The sequence below is a fragment of the Manis pentadactyla genome, chromosome 4, assembly GCF_030020395.1.
Source record: "Manis pentadactyla isolate mManPen7 chromosome 4, mManPen7.hap1, whole genome shotgun sequence".
In the NCBI taxonomy this organism is placed as follows: domain Eukaryota; kingdom Metazoa; phylum Chordata; class Mammalia; order Pholidota; family Manidae; genus Manis; species Manis pentadactyla.
The window spans coordinates 74,385,226-74,402,662 of NC_080022.1; the positions used below are offsets into that span (position 1 = coordinate 74,385,226).

General features: G+C 43.2%; 1 protein-coding gene across 2 annotated transcripts; it reads left to right on the forward strand.

The window, feature by feature from the left end:
- Nucleotides 1-543: 543 nt before the first annotated feature.
- Nucleotides 544-17,139, forward strand: LMO4 (LIM domain only 4). 2 transcript variants are annotated; one of them, XM_036890179.2, is made up of 5 exons: nucleotides 544-931; nucleotides 3,661-3,899; nucleotides 11,152-11,248; nucleotides 11,643-11,798; nucleotides 16,350-17,139. In XM_036890179.2, the coding sequence occupies exons 2-5, from the start codon at nucleotides 3,664-3,666 to the stop codon at nucleotides 16,356-16,358; spliced, it is 498 nt and encodes a 165-aa protein (XP_036746074.1). In that variant the 5' UTR covers nucleotides 544-931; nucleotides 3,661-3,663; the 3' UTR covers nucleotides 16,359-17,139. The 2 variants fall into 2 exon arrangements, with proteins under 2 accessions (XP_036746074.1, XP_036746075.1); XM_036890180.2 differs by lacking the exon at nucleotides 544-931 and adding an exon at nucleotides 3,311-3,465.
- Nucleotides 17,140-17,437: the final 298 nt, after the last annotated feature.

Below are 17,437 nucleotides of genomic sequence, written 5' to 3' on the forward strand. Positions count from 1 at the left end.
TCCCGGCCGCCCCGCCGCCTCACTCTCTCCCCCGCCCTGGAGTCTCGTTTCAGTCATCCCTTTGTCCTCCCCCGGATTGGCAGGTTTTATTATTCCGCCTGAACAATCCGGCCGCCCAGTGGCTGAGGGTGGCTGACGTCGGCGGCAGAGCCGGGGAGTAGTTGGGATTTTGCTCTGTCAGTAACACATGTGTAAGAGCCGCGGAGGGAGCGAGCGAGCCGGCCAGAGGCCCGCGCCGCCCCGCCGCCGCCGCCGCCTCCGAGCCGGGCAGCCCCAGCCCCTGCAGTCGCCCGGGCATCGGCGCACCGGGCCCCGGCCGCCCGCAGCTTCCCGACCCCGGGGCGCACCCGCCTCCCGGCCTGCGCTCCGTCCGCCGCCGCTCTCGGGGCTGTTGTTTCTGCGGCTGCTCGGGCCCGAGGTGCAGGAAGCTCGGCAGAGCGGCCGCCGCCGCCGCCAGCCCCGAGCGAGCGAGCGCGCGGGAGGGAGGAAGGCGGAGGAGGAGGAGGAGGAGCGGGAGGAGCGCGGGCGGGGGCGGGGGAATATACAAAGTGAAGCCACATTGCCAAACTTGCAGCAGCGATTGCAGCAGTTGCTGCCGCTGCGCGTTGACTGAAGCCGCGCCGCGCGGGCCGAGGGCTCCCGCAGCCGCCTCACGCCGAGCCGGAGGCGGAGGAGCACGACGAGGACTGAGACTGGCACTTCTGCTCCCGGCCGCTGCCACTTAACGCGCGGCCCCCCAACCCAGCCTCCGAGCAACGCGTTAAAAAAAAAGCAGCCCTTAGCCCCCTCCTCCCTTTCCCTGCTTCTGCGAGAACATCCCCCCTCCCTCCAGCTCCTCCAGCCAAGGCGCCCCTTCCTGGGAAGCCGAGCGGCTTCGCTCACATTTCGCCGCCGCCGCCTCTCGCAATATTGCAATATAGGGGAAAAGCAGGTAAGGGGACGGCTGGGGAGCCGCGGGCTGGGAGGGGGGAGAGGGAGGAGGGGGACGATTTGGGCCAGGGCTGTTTTCGTTGGCTTCTTCCCTTGACCGTCCCAAATTGCAAGTAAACAATACGTCGGCTTAGATAATGCGAGAGTCTGAAACTACCGAGGCCGGCCTGCGAGCTCACACGGAGGGCAGCCCTGGGCCGCCAGCTTTGTAGCGGTTCCTGCTTACAAAAGGGTTCTTGGAGAAGGGGCTGGTGGGCACCTTGAAGAGGGGGTGGGGATATTTTCAGTTGATGAGGGAAAGGCCGGAGGTTCTTAAATGAGGCTTTGAGTATGAGAAGTAGTGTGGGGGAAATAGCCATGACCCCCCCCAACCCCCACCACTATTTTTGAAACAGTGGCAGAAAGGATCCAAGTGAGCAGGATTCGGTATTGCTGGTTCTTTTAAAAATTCCTCTTGGCTTGTAAGTCTTTTGTTCCAATCCAGGAGAAATCCGGTGAATCACCTAATTAAAATCAAGACATGAATTAAGCATCCATTTTTGTACTACAAATTGCTAGCGCTACGTTTGTCCCTCCCTTGGTCTCCATTAAAAAACACCAAAGACGTTGTTAAAGGGGGGCAGATTTTGCCTCTAGCTGCCAGTTCTACTTTCTATTTCACTGACTATCCCAGGACCTAAATTGCTTGGCTATGTAATTACTAGAGTATAAGCCTATTTAACTTAAAAGCTTTCTTTTTTTTCCAACTCTAAATGAAACTTGATGAGGGCCCGTCCTTAGTTATCAGGGGAGTCAGTTTCTGGTCAGTCCTCTTGATTCATCTCTTTTAGATTTAATCAGCATTAAGGTATTGCTTGTCCTTAAGAGCTTTAGCTAATGGGGTTACTGGATGCTTTTCTCAGTGTAATGTTTCCTTTTCAAAAAAAATATACATATATATTTACCTCTCACCAAAGATGGGGGCGGGGAAGAGCTTGGAATCTCCTCCCTCCCTCTCCCCTTTTAAAAAGGAATTCGGAGCGATTAAAACGTTGGGGGAAACAGTTTAAAGACCTGGGGCAGGAAATGCAGATTCATTTGGGTTAGGGCTGAAATTTTAACAAAAAAGCAATTCCTCGAGTAAATGCATCAGATAAATCAATTTACATAAAGGTATGATGCATTCGGATAAATGCAATGCTAATGGGTTTTAGAGTGGTACTGTTTCCAAAGTCTGAGGGTTTTGTTACAGCTTAATTGGTGCAGTTCTTAGTTCTGGTTTATTGTGCGGTCACTGGACACACGTTCCGAGACTCTTTCGGAGGAAATGTGTTTAAAATCGGCCTATTTAAGGAACGTGAGTCCTTGTTTCGTTCCCTTCCTCTCATATTTTTGCAGCAGCCAAGTTGGGTCGGGGACAGGCGAAGTTCGCCCTCTCCCTTCTGAGGTATCAGCTGAATGTCGAGCAGATAGCCGGGAGCCGGGGGGTGGGGGGGGTGTAGGGGGGGGTAGCCCACACTCTCGGCTTACAGAGGACAAAGACAAAACAGGCTGCTTAATTGGCAGTAAATAACTTGATCTTTTTATAGAATAAGTGACTGGAGGAACACTAGGACTTTATTCGACTCAGGATTGGAGGCAACAAATTAATCGGTTTAGGCTAAGCTTTATAAATTGATTCCTATATTATACCCCAGTTGCTTCTCTCATGACATGCATTAGAAAAAGTGAGGAATTTTTAAAAGCAGGTTTTGGTGACAGCAGGACTGGCTCGAATATAACTTGTGCCTCCTTTAATAGAGCCTTCTCGCATATTATCTGTAACGCCCCCCTTCCCCCCCCAATTCCCCCTTGGAGGAACAAAGCTTTAGCATTTAAATTGCTGATCAAGGGCAGATTACTGAGACCAAAGTGGAGAGTGTTTGTATAGGAAGTTAACAGGCATCCTAAAGTTCAATGATCTATTATTCTTGCCTGTGTCCTGAAAACCCAGAGAAAACACTCATTGATCTTCAAAATGAAATGAGATTTGGAACAATAATGGGAGATGGCGGTCATCACAATGGCATGTGAAAGGTGCTGTTTAAAATACGAAAAACCAGTTTCGCAACTTTACACACCGCACCCCCCTCCCGTCCCCTCACCTCCCCTTCCACCACCACGCTCTTTCTTCCCTCCCTCCTTTCCTTTCAGAAAACCGAACTATTTCCAACTTGTGAACTGCGGCTGCACTTTCCAGGGCAGAGCTCGGGAGGGAACGTGGCTCAGGAGGGGGCCTCCACTCCCCTCGGCTCGCTCTCGGGGCTCGGCGGGGCTTGGGGAGGGGCCGGGCGCGGCGGTGGGTGGGTTTGACCCTCATTTGCTGGAGGCGGGCGGCGGAGCTGCGCGGAGGGGGCCGTGGGCGGAGGCGGGGCTGGGAGGAGGTTCCGCGAGGGGTGGAGCGCGCCGCGGAGCTCGCTCTCGGAGTTTTGACAGTACCCAAGCTGAAATTGTCAGCGGCGGCGGGCGCTGGAAAGTTGAGAGGAGCTCGTGGCCCCAGAACAAAGCTTGAGAAAAGTAAACAGGCGGCTGCTGCCGGCAAACCTCCCTGCGTCCCTCTTCCCCTCACCCTCCTTCGCGCCGCCGTCCTGCTGCTTCCTCCCAACCACTCTGGGGCGGGGGACAGGCTCGCCCCCCCGCGCGGTGATTACTAACTTTTGCATCGGCTCTGTTTTGTCTTTTCTCTCCCTGTCCCCTTCCCGCCCTCTGCAGACCATGGTGAATCCGGGCAGCAGCTCCCAGCCGCCCCCGGTGACGGCCGGCTCCCTCTCCTGGAAGCGGTGCGCAGGCTGTGGGGGCAAGATTGCGGACCGCTTTCTGCTCTACGCCATGGACAGCTACTGGCACAGCCGGTGCCTCAAGTGCTCCTGCTGTCAGGCGCAGCTGGGCGACATCGGCACGTCCTGTTACACCAAGAGTGGCATGATCCTTTGCAGAAACGACTACATTAGGTAAGCCGTGGCTGCCTTTCCCTGAGATGGGTGAGCAGAGCGGTGGCAAGGCCAAAAGTTACCAAGGGTTTGAAGGAAAGGAGTATGAGAGTACTGTAGCCTTCACGTCGAACCTTCTGGTCGGCCAGATTTAAGGGGTTCAGAAAGCGTGTGTTAATCATCCTATTTTTAATGACAAATTAATAGCAGAGCCATACTAAGTAAAAACTCTGATCATCTGGTGGGACTGGGCCGCTAGGTATGCAGACACTGAGCACTCTTAGGACCAAAATTTTATGTGGTCAGCCTCAACTGGACCCTTGGCTGAAAATAAACATTTCAAGTGGGCGTTAGGCTGCTATCTTAAAGCAAGGTAGGGACCTGCACAGGGTCCCGGAGACAGAAGATTGACTTAAAAATAAGTGTAGTTAGTAAAAAATACTTTGCCTGTGGTATGATTAATTATGATATTTACATGAGCACCTTTACATTTTTTCAAGTGGAAAACTGACTCATTCTTTGTGCTTTTTGTAAAAAATGATTACTTGTCAATTTAAAAGACTTGTCATTCTTCTTGAAGCAGAAAACCCAAAACACCAAAAATACTTAGTGGTAATGTTTCCTTTCACATACCATTATTTGGAGGCTTACAGTGTTCAATGTCTGTGTGGATTGCGATGAAGAATTTGCAATTCTTTTGATTGAGGAATGTTCAGATTTGTTTTTTTGTTGTTGTTGTAATTTGTATCACCACCCTTGATCCCCAAAAGAGATTTAGGAAAAGAGGCTGTAGAATTATACTAATCTTGGATTTTAAAAGCAATGTATAGAACATTCATATACCCGTGTTAGCAGTCTTTTCCAACAAGTTTCAGTGCAATTAATGGAAAGAATTCAGGAGGTCAGGTGCCTATAGGATCTTTTCAGGTGAACTCAAGCTACTTAAACTCATTAATTTGAAAGGAGGCATTTGAAGGATTACACATTTAATTTGAGTAAATGGTTTGATAGACTGATGCACATGAATGCTTCTAGGAGGTGTTCTGTTTCAACATCCAGTAATTAAAAAAAAAAACCACACGCACACCGGTGGTACAAGAGAACAGCTCACTTTTAAGAAGAGTTTCATTTTGTTTAAATTACTGCCTGAAACCTTTTCTTTATAGTGATTAGTAAAAAATTTTGCTCTTCAATGCGGGTGAATAAATGGATGAGGTATCTTGTATAAAGTTTAGCTCCACGGTGATTCACCCTCCATCTAAAAGTTAAAAGTGCAAAAGATCTCAGTGCACTTCAGAGCTGAGTATGTGTGTGCTTACCCCAGTGATATCATTAGTATAAAATGGAGTAATGACACTTGGTTTTTCCAATAATGCACCCTATGTCTACTCTGCTGGCATCCTATATCAGCCAAGTAAAATAAATATAGAAAGGGAGAGGGCTTTTATTTTTAAATTAAGATGGCAGCATTAATTTCACTTAAAGTGTTCTTTTAGAAGTAAATGTTGGAAAATCAGCACGAACAGGGGTGTAATGCTTTCTGCTCCTCCTTCCAAGCAATGTCAGGAGCTTTGACAGTATTGTAATTAAAATAGAGAGCAAAACTGTTAAGAAAGGGAGGGTGGTTTAAAATGGAAAAATTGACAGTGCTGTTCAGATGCGGTGAACAAATGGTACAGATTCATCTCTTCTCCAAGTGCCTTCAAAAAACCTTCGCTTCTGGTTATCACTAATTAAAAAGAAGATGGGTCCACATGTACTCCCTCAGGACAAGTTTAGGCTTCCTGGGAATCGCCTCCATTAACCTTTCTATTCTTGGGACAAAAATAAATGCCCATTTGGCGTTTTCTTGCAGCTTGATGCAGCAATGGGAAATGTGTGCCCAGCCCTGAGCCTTAATTAATTGGGTCCATATTCTCACTTCTTTTCTTTTTACTTCTGATTTTGAAAATCGGAGGCAGGCTTTGTTCTTGAACTACGTGCTACCTTGAGAACCTTAGATCTCTGGGGAGAGCTAAGTTCAGTCTAACTCAGTACCAACCTAATAATCGCTTCACACTCTGCTCAGGGTTCCTTAGTAGCTGAGCCCCTGCCCCAGTTTTTAAGGGATCTCTTAAGCCTTCTTTCAGTGTTTTCTCCCTCTGCCCATCAAGATACCAAAGTGTGGGAAGGTGGCAAGGCGCGTTGCTTTACCTCGGTTACTCCTCCCCAGTCCCCCACCACCCCACCCTCCCACCCTCCCAGTCCACTTGCTGGAGGACCTATCAGTTTGCAAGGACAGCCACGGAAGACCGGAGTAATCGGATTGAGGGCCACCAGGTGAAGGGAACCCTTTGGCATCTGGGGCCCCAGAGCGATTTATTAGGGGGCTTCTAAACGATCTGACTTTGAGGTTGTGTTTTTTTTAAACAACCAAGATCTGGCTAAAAAGCTGCGGCAGAGCTGGGAAAAGGCCGGTGTGGTGGTTGGTAGAGGAAGGGACGCTGCCCCCTTCCCCCTGCGCGACCAAGTACAGATTGGGCAGAGTTGGGCTTTTGCCTCCTCTCTCTCCAAGATTTCAGATAAAGCGGCTGCCTTGCTGCAGCGAATCCGCACAATTAAAAGCTTTAATTAGTGGCTCCTCCATTTTCTTAGTTCTGATGGGCTTTATCTAATGAGATCTGGTCTCTGGCTTAGATCTGCTCCGAATGACGTGTCCGCAATGAATGAGAGCTGCGTCGCAAACAAAACATTTAATTAACAAAATTGGCCTCTAAGAGAGGGAGGGAAAGACTGGGGGAGGGGGAATGGGGAATAGGGGGAGGGTGGATCTTAAAGGGGCCAACGCCCGACTCCCGTCCCCTTCAAAAGTCGGCGAACCTTGGAATTGTCCGTCACTCCACCCCCAGCTCTCGAAACCCCCGCTCAATCCAGGCGCCACCGAGTAGCTTGAGAAACTCCGTTTCTCTTTCCTGGAACCCTTCTTCCCACACCTCCCACCTCGGCCCTAAGACTGGAGCGGAAAGTGCAGCGAGAGGAGGAAGTTCGGAGACCGACGGGTGGGGCTCCAGGTCCGGGGAGGACGAGGAAACGCGCCGGAAGCCTGGGTGGCGCTCCCTGGCGAGCTTTTTCTCGCCGGTAGGGCTGGGGTCCGGCGCCGTGCGAGGCCGCAATCGTGGCGCCCAACCGGCCAGCAACGTCGGGCCCACGAGGGGGCGAGCGCAGGGCGGGAGCCGGGCGAACGGGTCGTGCTTCCTTTCCCGGGGCTCCACTCCGGCGGTTCACGTGGCGCCTGTAGCCGCAGTGAGCGCGGGGGTGGGGGTGGAGGGTGTGTTTGGGGAGTGGGGTAGCGTTAGGGATGTAGGCGCCTCCAGACAGCGAGTTCATTTCCCTGGTAATCAACAGCAAGCTGCTCTGTTCGGAGAATGCTGTCCCTTTAATTGAACAGGCTAGGTAATTAAATGGCACTTTTCCAATAGGACGTGCTAGGTAAATCTAATAGTTGGTTATTTAATATCACTTTGAAGTCTGCCCACTCAAGCACAATGACAGCACAGGAGCATGTGAACTATTAGCTAGGAAAAAAAAAACCCAGGATCTCAAAAATTAATTAAATCGCATGCAATTTAGGGGGAACGTTTATCTTGATTTGTCATAACAGAATTAATTCAAGGCCTCCAATTCACTTGGGGGCAGATCTGTTACTCTGAATTAACCAAGCGTAATTTGGCTGATTTTTTTTTTTTCCATCCCCTCTCTAATGCAGCAGTTGAGATTTTTCACAGCCCCCCTCTTAAGTATCAATAGCTTCTGGTGCTTTTAAGGTTCTTGGTCTCTAGTTATTCCGAAGTACCTTTAATGGACTTGGCTCCAGGCATAATTTCTGGGTTGCATGTCTTTGTTACATTTAATATAGCTGGTGCAGAATTTAGATTAAATATAAGAACCTGCTGGAAAACCAATTGCTTCTGGATCAGTAGTTGTGGATGTACATTTTTCTCCTCAGATAGGTTGCTGATATTTACTTTCAGGTACAAATGTATACCTTTCAGCCACACTCTTAGAAACGTACCTCTCCTTGCCTGAAAGCAGTTTCGAAAACAGCCAGGTAGTACTGTGTTATTTCCTGTATTTTGCTTGAAGTAGTAACCCAGTTGAAAATAAACCCACCTATTGGTCACTGAAGTTACTGAGAGATGCTAAGCATCATTACTAAGCTAAAAATACTACTTACTGTCCATCTCTCTGTCAGAAAGGAGAGTTGGAGCTGGACGGGCAAACAGTACTAGCACTGCATCCTGATTTTCTAATAAGGAGCAAAACACCTTTAAAGTACAGAGGTTTGGTGGGATTTCTTACCTTCTTCCTTTTTCCCATATAAGGAACCGCTTGATGTTTCTGATTGATTGCATTGCCCAAATGCTGAAATATTAACGACCTTCTTGGTCTGAGGACCCAAAGAAAGGAAACTGAAACCGAGTCTGTCATCACAATTAAAGACTCCCCTGGCTTTAATTAGCCTGACCTGGGGTATATCTCCCCGATACTTGAGTTAAAGAGAAAAGAGCCCATTATAGTCCAGTCTGAGACCGATAGCTACTTAATTGAGCACCTAAAGCCTCGAGCCTTTTAAATCAAACACTGTCCTGGACAGTCCCCCTGGTTAGATAATTAACTCTCCAGAGCACAGAAACGGAAAAAAAACCCCCACAACTTTTCAGAAAAAGGGTGGAATTCTAATGGTAGCCTTCGACTCTGGTAAAAGGGGATTTAAATGTGTATAGACATGTAAGTTGTTCTGCTCTGAGGCAGCCTGAAAGCTGTAGATGTGGAAAGATCTTAAACCCATTAATGATGTTGTTCAATAGCACATCAATCCTGGGTAGATCGTGGTCATTTTCAAACTTTGGAACTGTAATTTCTGACACTTTAGGAATACCATGATTTTGTGGTTGAAAGTTCCCTGAAAGGTTATGGAAGTAGTGGCATTGGAGGAAATAGGGTGTAAGAAAAGCTTTTGGATTACATGTGACTGCCCCGATCATTAAAATACACTGGGATCTTGAAGACATACAATTGACTTTACTCAGGGTGAATTGTTAAATAAATGAACCCTTAGGCTGGGTAATCAGATTGGTGCTGTGAAAGGGTATTTTTGAGATGGAGTGTCACACTGTACCTGTAGGTAGTGGCAGCTGTAATTATATAGACTCTTGTCCGTTAAAATACTTCTGGTTTTGCTGTAAGGATATTTGGTGGTGAGCTCTGGCGGGATTCTGTTCACCCTTGCCATTATCTACACCCTCCCCCGCTTCATCCTCAGCATGTGTTTGGCCACATTGATAGGTTTTTAATTTTATTATTTTTACCCAAATCGTTTGAATTTGGTATCCCTCTTGGGAATTAGAATAGCCCTGCCGTTGACCTTAAATTCTTTCCCTGAGGCCGTACTGTTTGCTGGCCACCCTACCCCTCTGCGCTCTCACTGGCCATGCTACCCTCCTGAGGAGGTGGTTTCAACAGCCAATTGCAGGATGCTATAGGTGAGATGCCAGGAGGTCCTCATCAGTGCTTCCGAAGCGGTCCAGCTTTAGGAGATGGCAGGCCAGTGGCCCAAGCTCCCACACAGCGCGGTCCTGCGGCTAGAGGTCCTGACAGTGTATTATTTCAGCTTTCTCTCTGTAACTGTTCTGATTCTGCAAAAACGTGTCAATGTGTCGTGGATCTCAGACTAATTAGTTTTGAAATGGAGTTTTGATTGAACTCTTCAAATCGATGCTGCTGCAAAATTTGTTTCTCGGGCTTCCTATTAAAAGCCATCTTAAGGGGCAGTTTTACTACTCTCCCTGTCGTTCAGTCGATACATTTAATAACAACTTACAGGCTATTTTCAATAAAGTGGCGACAGCAAATTAGTAGTTTGAACATGACAAGCCTCTTCTGCAAGACCAGATTCTGAAAACACAAAGCAATTATTTTTATATAGAGGCATGCCGCAATCATTCAGATTACGGGGTATTCTATAGGAATATGTCTCCTGGTTTGACACAAACTGAATTTTATGACTTCATCTGGACAAGGAGGAAATGCAAATATTAATATTTGTTATGACACTAATATGTTAATTTGTAAGTCCTGTTGCTCTGCTTTTCGTTGTTGAAAAAGTGCCTCTCTGACTGCTGACTTGTTCCAGTATCACCTTTCAATGTGAAATCATTTTGGTCTGTTTAATAAATATTTGTGGATATTAAAGAGGGAAGCCCAAAAGCAAATAAAGCTTCCCAGCTTGAGTCTACAGATTCCATTAAAGCCAGAGTTTTTGGTATCCGTGAAAACATTTTGTTGTGCCTTTAGAACGATACAAGGAATTATGTATGTATTTTTCTTCAGTACACCACACTTTCTTGAGCCTTCCCCTCCTTGCAGCCTATTCCTTCTCCCCCTCCTCCCCCTATGGCAGATGTTGTGGTCTCATTTGATTGCATAGGAAAACTGCAGTGATACAGCAAACACCCAGAGAGATATGATGACAAATGGGTCCAGATCCCGGTAAATTACTTTCTGCTCAAATCGAAATTTCATTCAGTTTGTTGCTAGCAGAGATGAAGTAATCTAAATTGTGGACTCAGGAGCAGATAGAGGGAAGTTGGAGCAAGCATTTCATTATCAAGAGAGAGAGAAGGTTAGGATGAAAGAGATGAGCAGAGGCAAATCTTAAGTGTTGACACCATGATTGAAAAGGTTAACCCATACACATTATATATCAACCTGGATAGCAGAGAGTTTCTAATGGAAAGTCTGCACTGATGGAGGTTTACGGGAGTTTCAATACACTGAGCATGATGTCTTCTTAGATATACAATCAAATCCTCTTAACCCTTTTGATGACTCATATCTCAAGATATGATTAAAGTACAAAAGAGTTCTTCATATAATTTCAAGGACACAATGCATTTAAACTCCAGTCATGAATTGTATCTTTTTTTTATGATGAACCCAGTAATCTGATAAAATGTGTGTAGAACAGAATTGTTTTGTATTTGCTAGAGGAGTAAGTCAATATTTTGATTAAATCAGGGGGCATCCTCTTCCTCTGTGGTAGGCAGAAGTTAGCTGTGACCCCATAAAGGATTTTTCCCATATTATGTAAATCACTCATAAAATTTGAGGCCTGAGCCAAAGAATTTAGCCTCTGTCAAATGCATTCCAAAAGGAGGGCCAGAAGCCAGGAGATTTCTTCGCTTTTTCTGGGGTTTAGGGTGATTCATGGGTGTCCCCATCATCTTTGTTTCAGGCTATTTGGGAATAGTGGTGCTTGCAGTGCTTGTGGACAGTCGATTCCTGCCAGCGAACTCGTCATGAGGGCCCAAGGCAACGTGTATCATCTCAAGGTAGCATTTCCTCCTCTCCTTAAAAGAACTCAACCTTCCTATGGGGAGACAAAGCATTTCTCTTTAGTATGAAGTCTGTTTTTTCAAGCCACAAACGCTAAAGGAATTTCTTGAAATTGGAGCATGGCAGTGATTACTACAGACACCCCCCCCCACCACACTCCCCCTATACCACATAAGCACACATGTATTTGTCTCTTTCCTCCTTTAGCTGAATCTAGTTTATTGTATTTTGGCCGACTATTTTCTGGAATCATGTCGAAGGAAGAAAAACATTAAACCCTAAGTGGTTCTGTACTTGACAGATACTTGCTTAAAAGCAGTTTATAAACTTGTGACAAAAAAGACTTAATTTGTACTTGTTTTCAGTGGTCTTGCTTTTTTTCCCTTTCAGTGTTTTACATGCTCTACCTGCCGGAATCGCCTGGTCCCAGGAGATCGGTTTCACTACATCAATGGCAGTTTATTTTGTGAACATGATAGACCTACAGCTCTCATCAATGGCCATTTGAATTCACTTCAGAGCAATCCACTACTGCCAGACCAGAAGGTGAATACCCAGCAGTTCCTAATAAGCTTGATTAGTACAATTTGGAAGGTCCAACCTCTTTGAACCTAGCAAGGGAATTTTCCTGGGTGGTAGTATTTCTGCGTGCCCTTTTAAAGAAATGCAGACATCAGAAATAGGAGAATGATTGATTAAACTGTGACTCTTTTGTAGTTTAAAAAAAAAAAACCTGATTTAATTATATCTGCAGCTTCACTGATATTGAACATAGGATTATCACATACAAAGTCAAACAATGTAAAATTTCCATATAACCAGTTGTTTAATCCCACTTGACAATTTTGAGATTCAGAATGTGATGTGAATAGGTTATTGTGGGAGGAAACAGGATACTTATGGTAGGAAAAGGGAATAAATGTCTTGCCATAAAAGAATAAATTCTGTATTAGTAATAGTAATCCAGACACCTATTTCCAAACCTAATTTATGGTGCTTTTATTTTTTAGAAGGGCAGTTCTACAAAATGTTCTGTAGTTCCAGAGGAGAGAGGGCATTTTTGATGATTGGTAGTCCTAGAAAATTTAAACCAAATTATGACTTTTAAAACAAAGTTCCAGCTCTTTGGGCCACCAAAAGCTCCATTGAAAGATTATGTATCTTGATTCTTGATCCACAACTGGAAAGTTTTTGGACCAGACTTCGAAGTGAGAAAATATACAAGTGTACAACTCACATAGTATTAGAAGGCACTTCAGAAGGAAAATTGGTGATCAACAGTTGTCCAGCACCCCCAGTACTGCATAGTTTCAGATCTATTTTAATCTCCTTAATAAGTTCTGTAGCTATGCAAGTGAGTGCATTTTGATAACTGCTGTGCCTAATTTGTAACAATTACTGTCAACCTTCAGTTAAGAGACTGTTCATTCCACGCTGGCCCAGAAAAGAGTGAAATGTATGACTCGTGCACATAATTTTATTCACATCATATTTCATACTGATTATGTATTGATGACATTGATTCATTTACTCTTTACAGCGCCACTTGCATGGATATTAAATCTTATTGACCACAGATGAATTTTAATTTCAAATTGGTGATAGATTTTTCCATCAGCTTTGATAGTATGTTTGACTTTTTCATCATTAACCCAGGCAATCACACAGCACTGAGTTATTGCATTGAAACAAAAAGTGCACACTTCACTTGGTAATTCTTTATGGATTTACAATAGGAACTTCATTAATGTCTGTTGTAAGGATCACAAAAAAACAACATTTATCTGCAAATAGGAATTTAGCAAGCTTCAGAAGTCTCAGGAAAAAATATTAGGCGTCTTTGTCTTCTGTAATGCATTTTCTTAATGCTGTGGGGGGAAGATGACTAATATTTGAAAACTTTTAATCATTTAAAATTATACTGCCATATTGTAATGCTTATTTTTATTGCTTTCCCTTACTCAAGTTTATGGGATAATTAAAAATGTATTTTCTATTTCTTTAAGTAAGTGTTAATCAGAATATGCACACTTTTCTTTATTTAATTTACTAATATGGGAAGCTACATTGGTCACCCATTTTAAAGATAGAAGTTTAATTTTTTATTGCAAATTAACCAGTCAGCATTGATGAGGTACTTCAGGCTTCTCTAGGGAGTGCCAATATGTATAAATACTTGCATATTTTTATGGTTTGAATTATAATTAAGTGAATCTGCAGGGCAGAGTTAAGAACAGTGAATGAGGCACATAAATATTTTTTGATGTCCATTTCAATTCAGAGACAAAGTCATTGGCAATTTTCCTTGGTAGCCAAAAAAAAAAGTGCTGGGAGTGAAATGGTTGCTCTTTTCTCCACTGCCTGTGATGTAAAAGCTTAGTTTTTCCACAAATACATCTTAAGCTTGTTGCTGGTTTTATACCATTTCTTTCCCTGACTTACTAAAGTACAAGAAATGATTGTTACAGCCCACTGACACGCATGGTGAGAACTGAAGGATGTAGAGACCAGTTGGAAAATATAGCCAGATCGTGAAGCACTGAATATAGGCAATAGCAATGCTAGCTATGGACTAAGTGCAAAGGACATGCTAGAAATATGAGCAGGATCTTAAAAGTACCCACTTACTGAGTATAAGACTAGGTAACTTGAGAGGTGTTAGGGAGGAAAACTAGAGACAAACCTAGTTTACGTGTTTACAAGATTGTGTGTGTTGTGCCTTTCATGTAAGTCTTGTTTTCCACACCTTTTCTTGGATGGGAGAGGTGTAGGGTGTTCATTTTGGAACACGAAATATATTAGGTAACAAAGAAGACCTACTAATGTAGTATTTTCTTAATGTTGGAAGCCAAAAAGAGACAGGTGGTCTTCAAAATTGAAGAGCTCTTAAAAAGCATAAGGAAGTAGAACTTAAGGATATGTTCATGTCAGGCATTGGTGAGAAGCTGCGTTTTGGGGGTGATGTTAGTTAAGAACATGTCCCTGTTGGTATAAGTGTCTCACATTTTTTCCCTTGGTGCTCAGCTCACCAGGAGCACAGTCAATTCACAAGGTAATTTTTGTAAATAAAGGTTTTGGGCAAGCTAAACGTGGTCCTGAGAAATATTAATGAGATGGCAAGGGGGAAGAGGTAATGAAAACATACTTCCTGGTGGAACATAAACTGCTTTTGGGACCCAAAGAATGCCTTGAAATTATCTTCCCCAAACCCTGTGGTGTTTCTTTTCAAGAGGTGATGAGATGTGGAGAAATGACAAATAGCTCCATTTTATTATTTTCTTCTCTCTTCTCCATATTTTTGGTAGGGAAAATTGGACATTAATTTTGGCCATTTTCCTTCTATTCACAGAACACCCAATTATGTTTTTAGTGCATGATGCATAATAAATATATCCAAGCATCCTCTGGCTTAAAAGTAATGAGTCAATTATTTGAATATCCCTTCTTTAAAGGCACCTAATTGTATGGGAAGTATAGGCCACCATCTTCTGGTCCATATAAACTTTTTATCTCTGAAATTTGTTCTCAGCATCTGGGATGTGTAGTTCAGTTGTTCTGCATAATTGGTTTTAGTATGTTCTGGTTTTTGTATCTTCTGAAAAGTATAATTTTAAGCTTTTAAATCATATAATCTCTTGACTGAAATCTCAGATACTGATGTTGAAAGATCTACACAGTTTTATAGCCTATAGCATTTAAAGAAGGCTTGGGGTATCCTCAGGAGAATATTGCCTTCTGGAGAGTTTTGTATATACAATCAGGAGTTGTGGCGGTTTTGTTTTTGTTTTTTTTTTTCCCTGGTAAATCTTTGATCTGGAATTCTTTCTTTGCTTTAAGAGTGATGGGTTCCATCTAGAATTATCTGTGCTTTTCAGTAAAATAAAATACCACATCTCTTTAGTTGGAGAAAAATTTATTGAGTGTTCTAGTTTATATATCACTTTGCAATTTCCCCGTAGTTACATAATTGGTGTTGTATGTGTCCATCCTAAAGGACATTTGATGCTCATTTATTAAATATTGTCTCTGGCTGCTGCTGCATCTTTGTTCTGGACAGACAAATTACCTTTCTCACACTGAGCTTCCACTCTAGGGAATTAAGCCTCCACCACTTTAATTAGCTTGGAAGTGGGGGGTTGCAGTTTCTAATAGACTTCAGGCTTTTAGTAAGTTAGGAAAAGAGGGAAACAAAAACTTACTGGGAAGCTCAAAATGTCATTTAAAACCGTAAAAACCTAATATATATTATTTCATTTTGGTAATTGCAAACAGATTGTATTTGATGACTGTGGATTGTCATTTCTAACTTAGACATTAAAGTTAGACTTCCATTGAACTACATTCTTAAATTGAGCACATCATTAACACATTACATAGGTTTGATTTATATATTTATAATATGTATGTACTATAGGAAATACTAAGTGAAAAGTAGTATCTGAATTTTTTATGAATATAATATACATGTATATGTGTATACACACGGACACACACACACATGCATGCACTCACATATGGGTGAGTGTCACATGGGGAAATCAGAATAATGATAATTGCTAATATTTGTTTAGCTTTCATTAAGTGCCAGGCACTGTTGAAAGTGCTCCATATGTATTATGTAATCCTTATAACAGCCTTACTATGCCCCCTTTAGGGGATGGGGAAACTGAGACACACACAGGTTAAATAACTCACTAGGTGTTTCACAGTTGGGCATATTAAACCAGAACTTCCTAGGGAAGGACTTGGCTCTGAATGTGCCTTCAAGATATGACTACCAGGCCCAATGTTATAATTCATTCTTTTCAGAAAGAAACTTGGCTTTTAACAGAGTTAAGCAATTCATTGTAAAACTATACTGGAAACTTTCTGAAAGTCCATTTATTGTTGAATTTTCTCTGCTAGTAAAACTGCAGAAAATATTATGCTTTAGTTCTTCACTGCTGAAGTAGTGTAGAAAGCCTCCAAGTCACAGTTGGAAAGTAATCTAATAAAGGAAGATTAGTGAATATAGAGAGGACAAAAACTGTCATGTTTGAGATTAATATTACTCGAATTTAGTATTTTAGCTAAGATGCCCATTTTTATTTCTTGCAGGTCTGCTAAAAGGTCAGAGTAATGCAGAATGCGTGCCTTCATCTCAGATTTTGTTCATCACAGGTGGATCCCATGTGTCTTCAGTAGACAAGTCACCTTTGTAGCTAGCACCAGTGCCAGCTCCATGCCACTGCGCACCTTCTTTAGTCTTGATTGCCCTTCCCGCATTTATTGGTGTATTAAAATGACTGAATATGAACATTAAGGACTCCATGAACCTGGGCTAATGGGAGACTGTAGAGAAAATGAAAAAAGATCCACCGGAGGACATTTTGTTTTGTGGGGGGAGGGAGCTTGGGAGGAGGGAGATGACTAATGAAGCTAATTAAAAGAAGCATTCAAATCTGCTTTCTACCCTCATTAACAATTAGCAGGGCACTGGCCAGTTTGTACCCTGTGTTTTACCTTAACAACATTCTATTTGCTCTTTGTATATTTAAGTGTCGTAAGGAAATGTGTTTCAATCAAAACTGAACATGAGATAAAGAAAAGAGATGTGGCTTTTGTGATATTCTATCACAAACACTTTTATTGTATCTCTGTAAAATACAATGTATGTATGCATGTAAGTGTTTTCGTCCTAATGTTGCTATTCCCATGGCAAAGACAAAAAAAACAAAAACAAAAACAAAAAAATTGGAAAAAAACCGGGCTCATAGCAGCTACTGTGTAGAAATTTCCCCCACTTCTAATTTGCTGAATGAAGAAAAAAATCTTTTATTTGTGATATTTTCAGAGACATTTGCTCTAGTATGGTGTATTTAAATAATAAAAACTTAAAAGAAAAATATTCACTGGAGTTTGGGTTTAAACACCGCTTTATCTCGTCTGTGTTTTGGGAAAATTCAGTTTTCTCATTTGATACCAAGCTCACTTTAAATCTTAGTGGGGGAGGGAGATGGGATGTATATTTGTTTAGCTCTGGGCCAATAAGGTATTCAGTTACTTAACCATGCTTTTTTGGGCAGGGGTATAAAGCAATGTTGGAGCCCTTTTTATAAGTTCAGAATATTCTGTTAACAGCACTTGATTACATTTCTATATCACAGTGGATCTTTGTGTTTATATATAAATGTTTGATTCTTCAG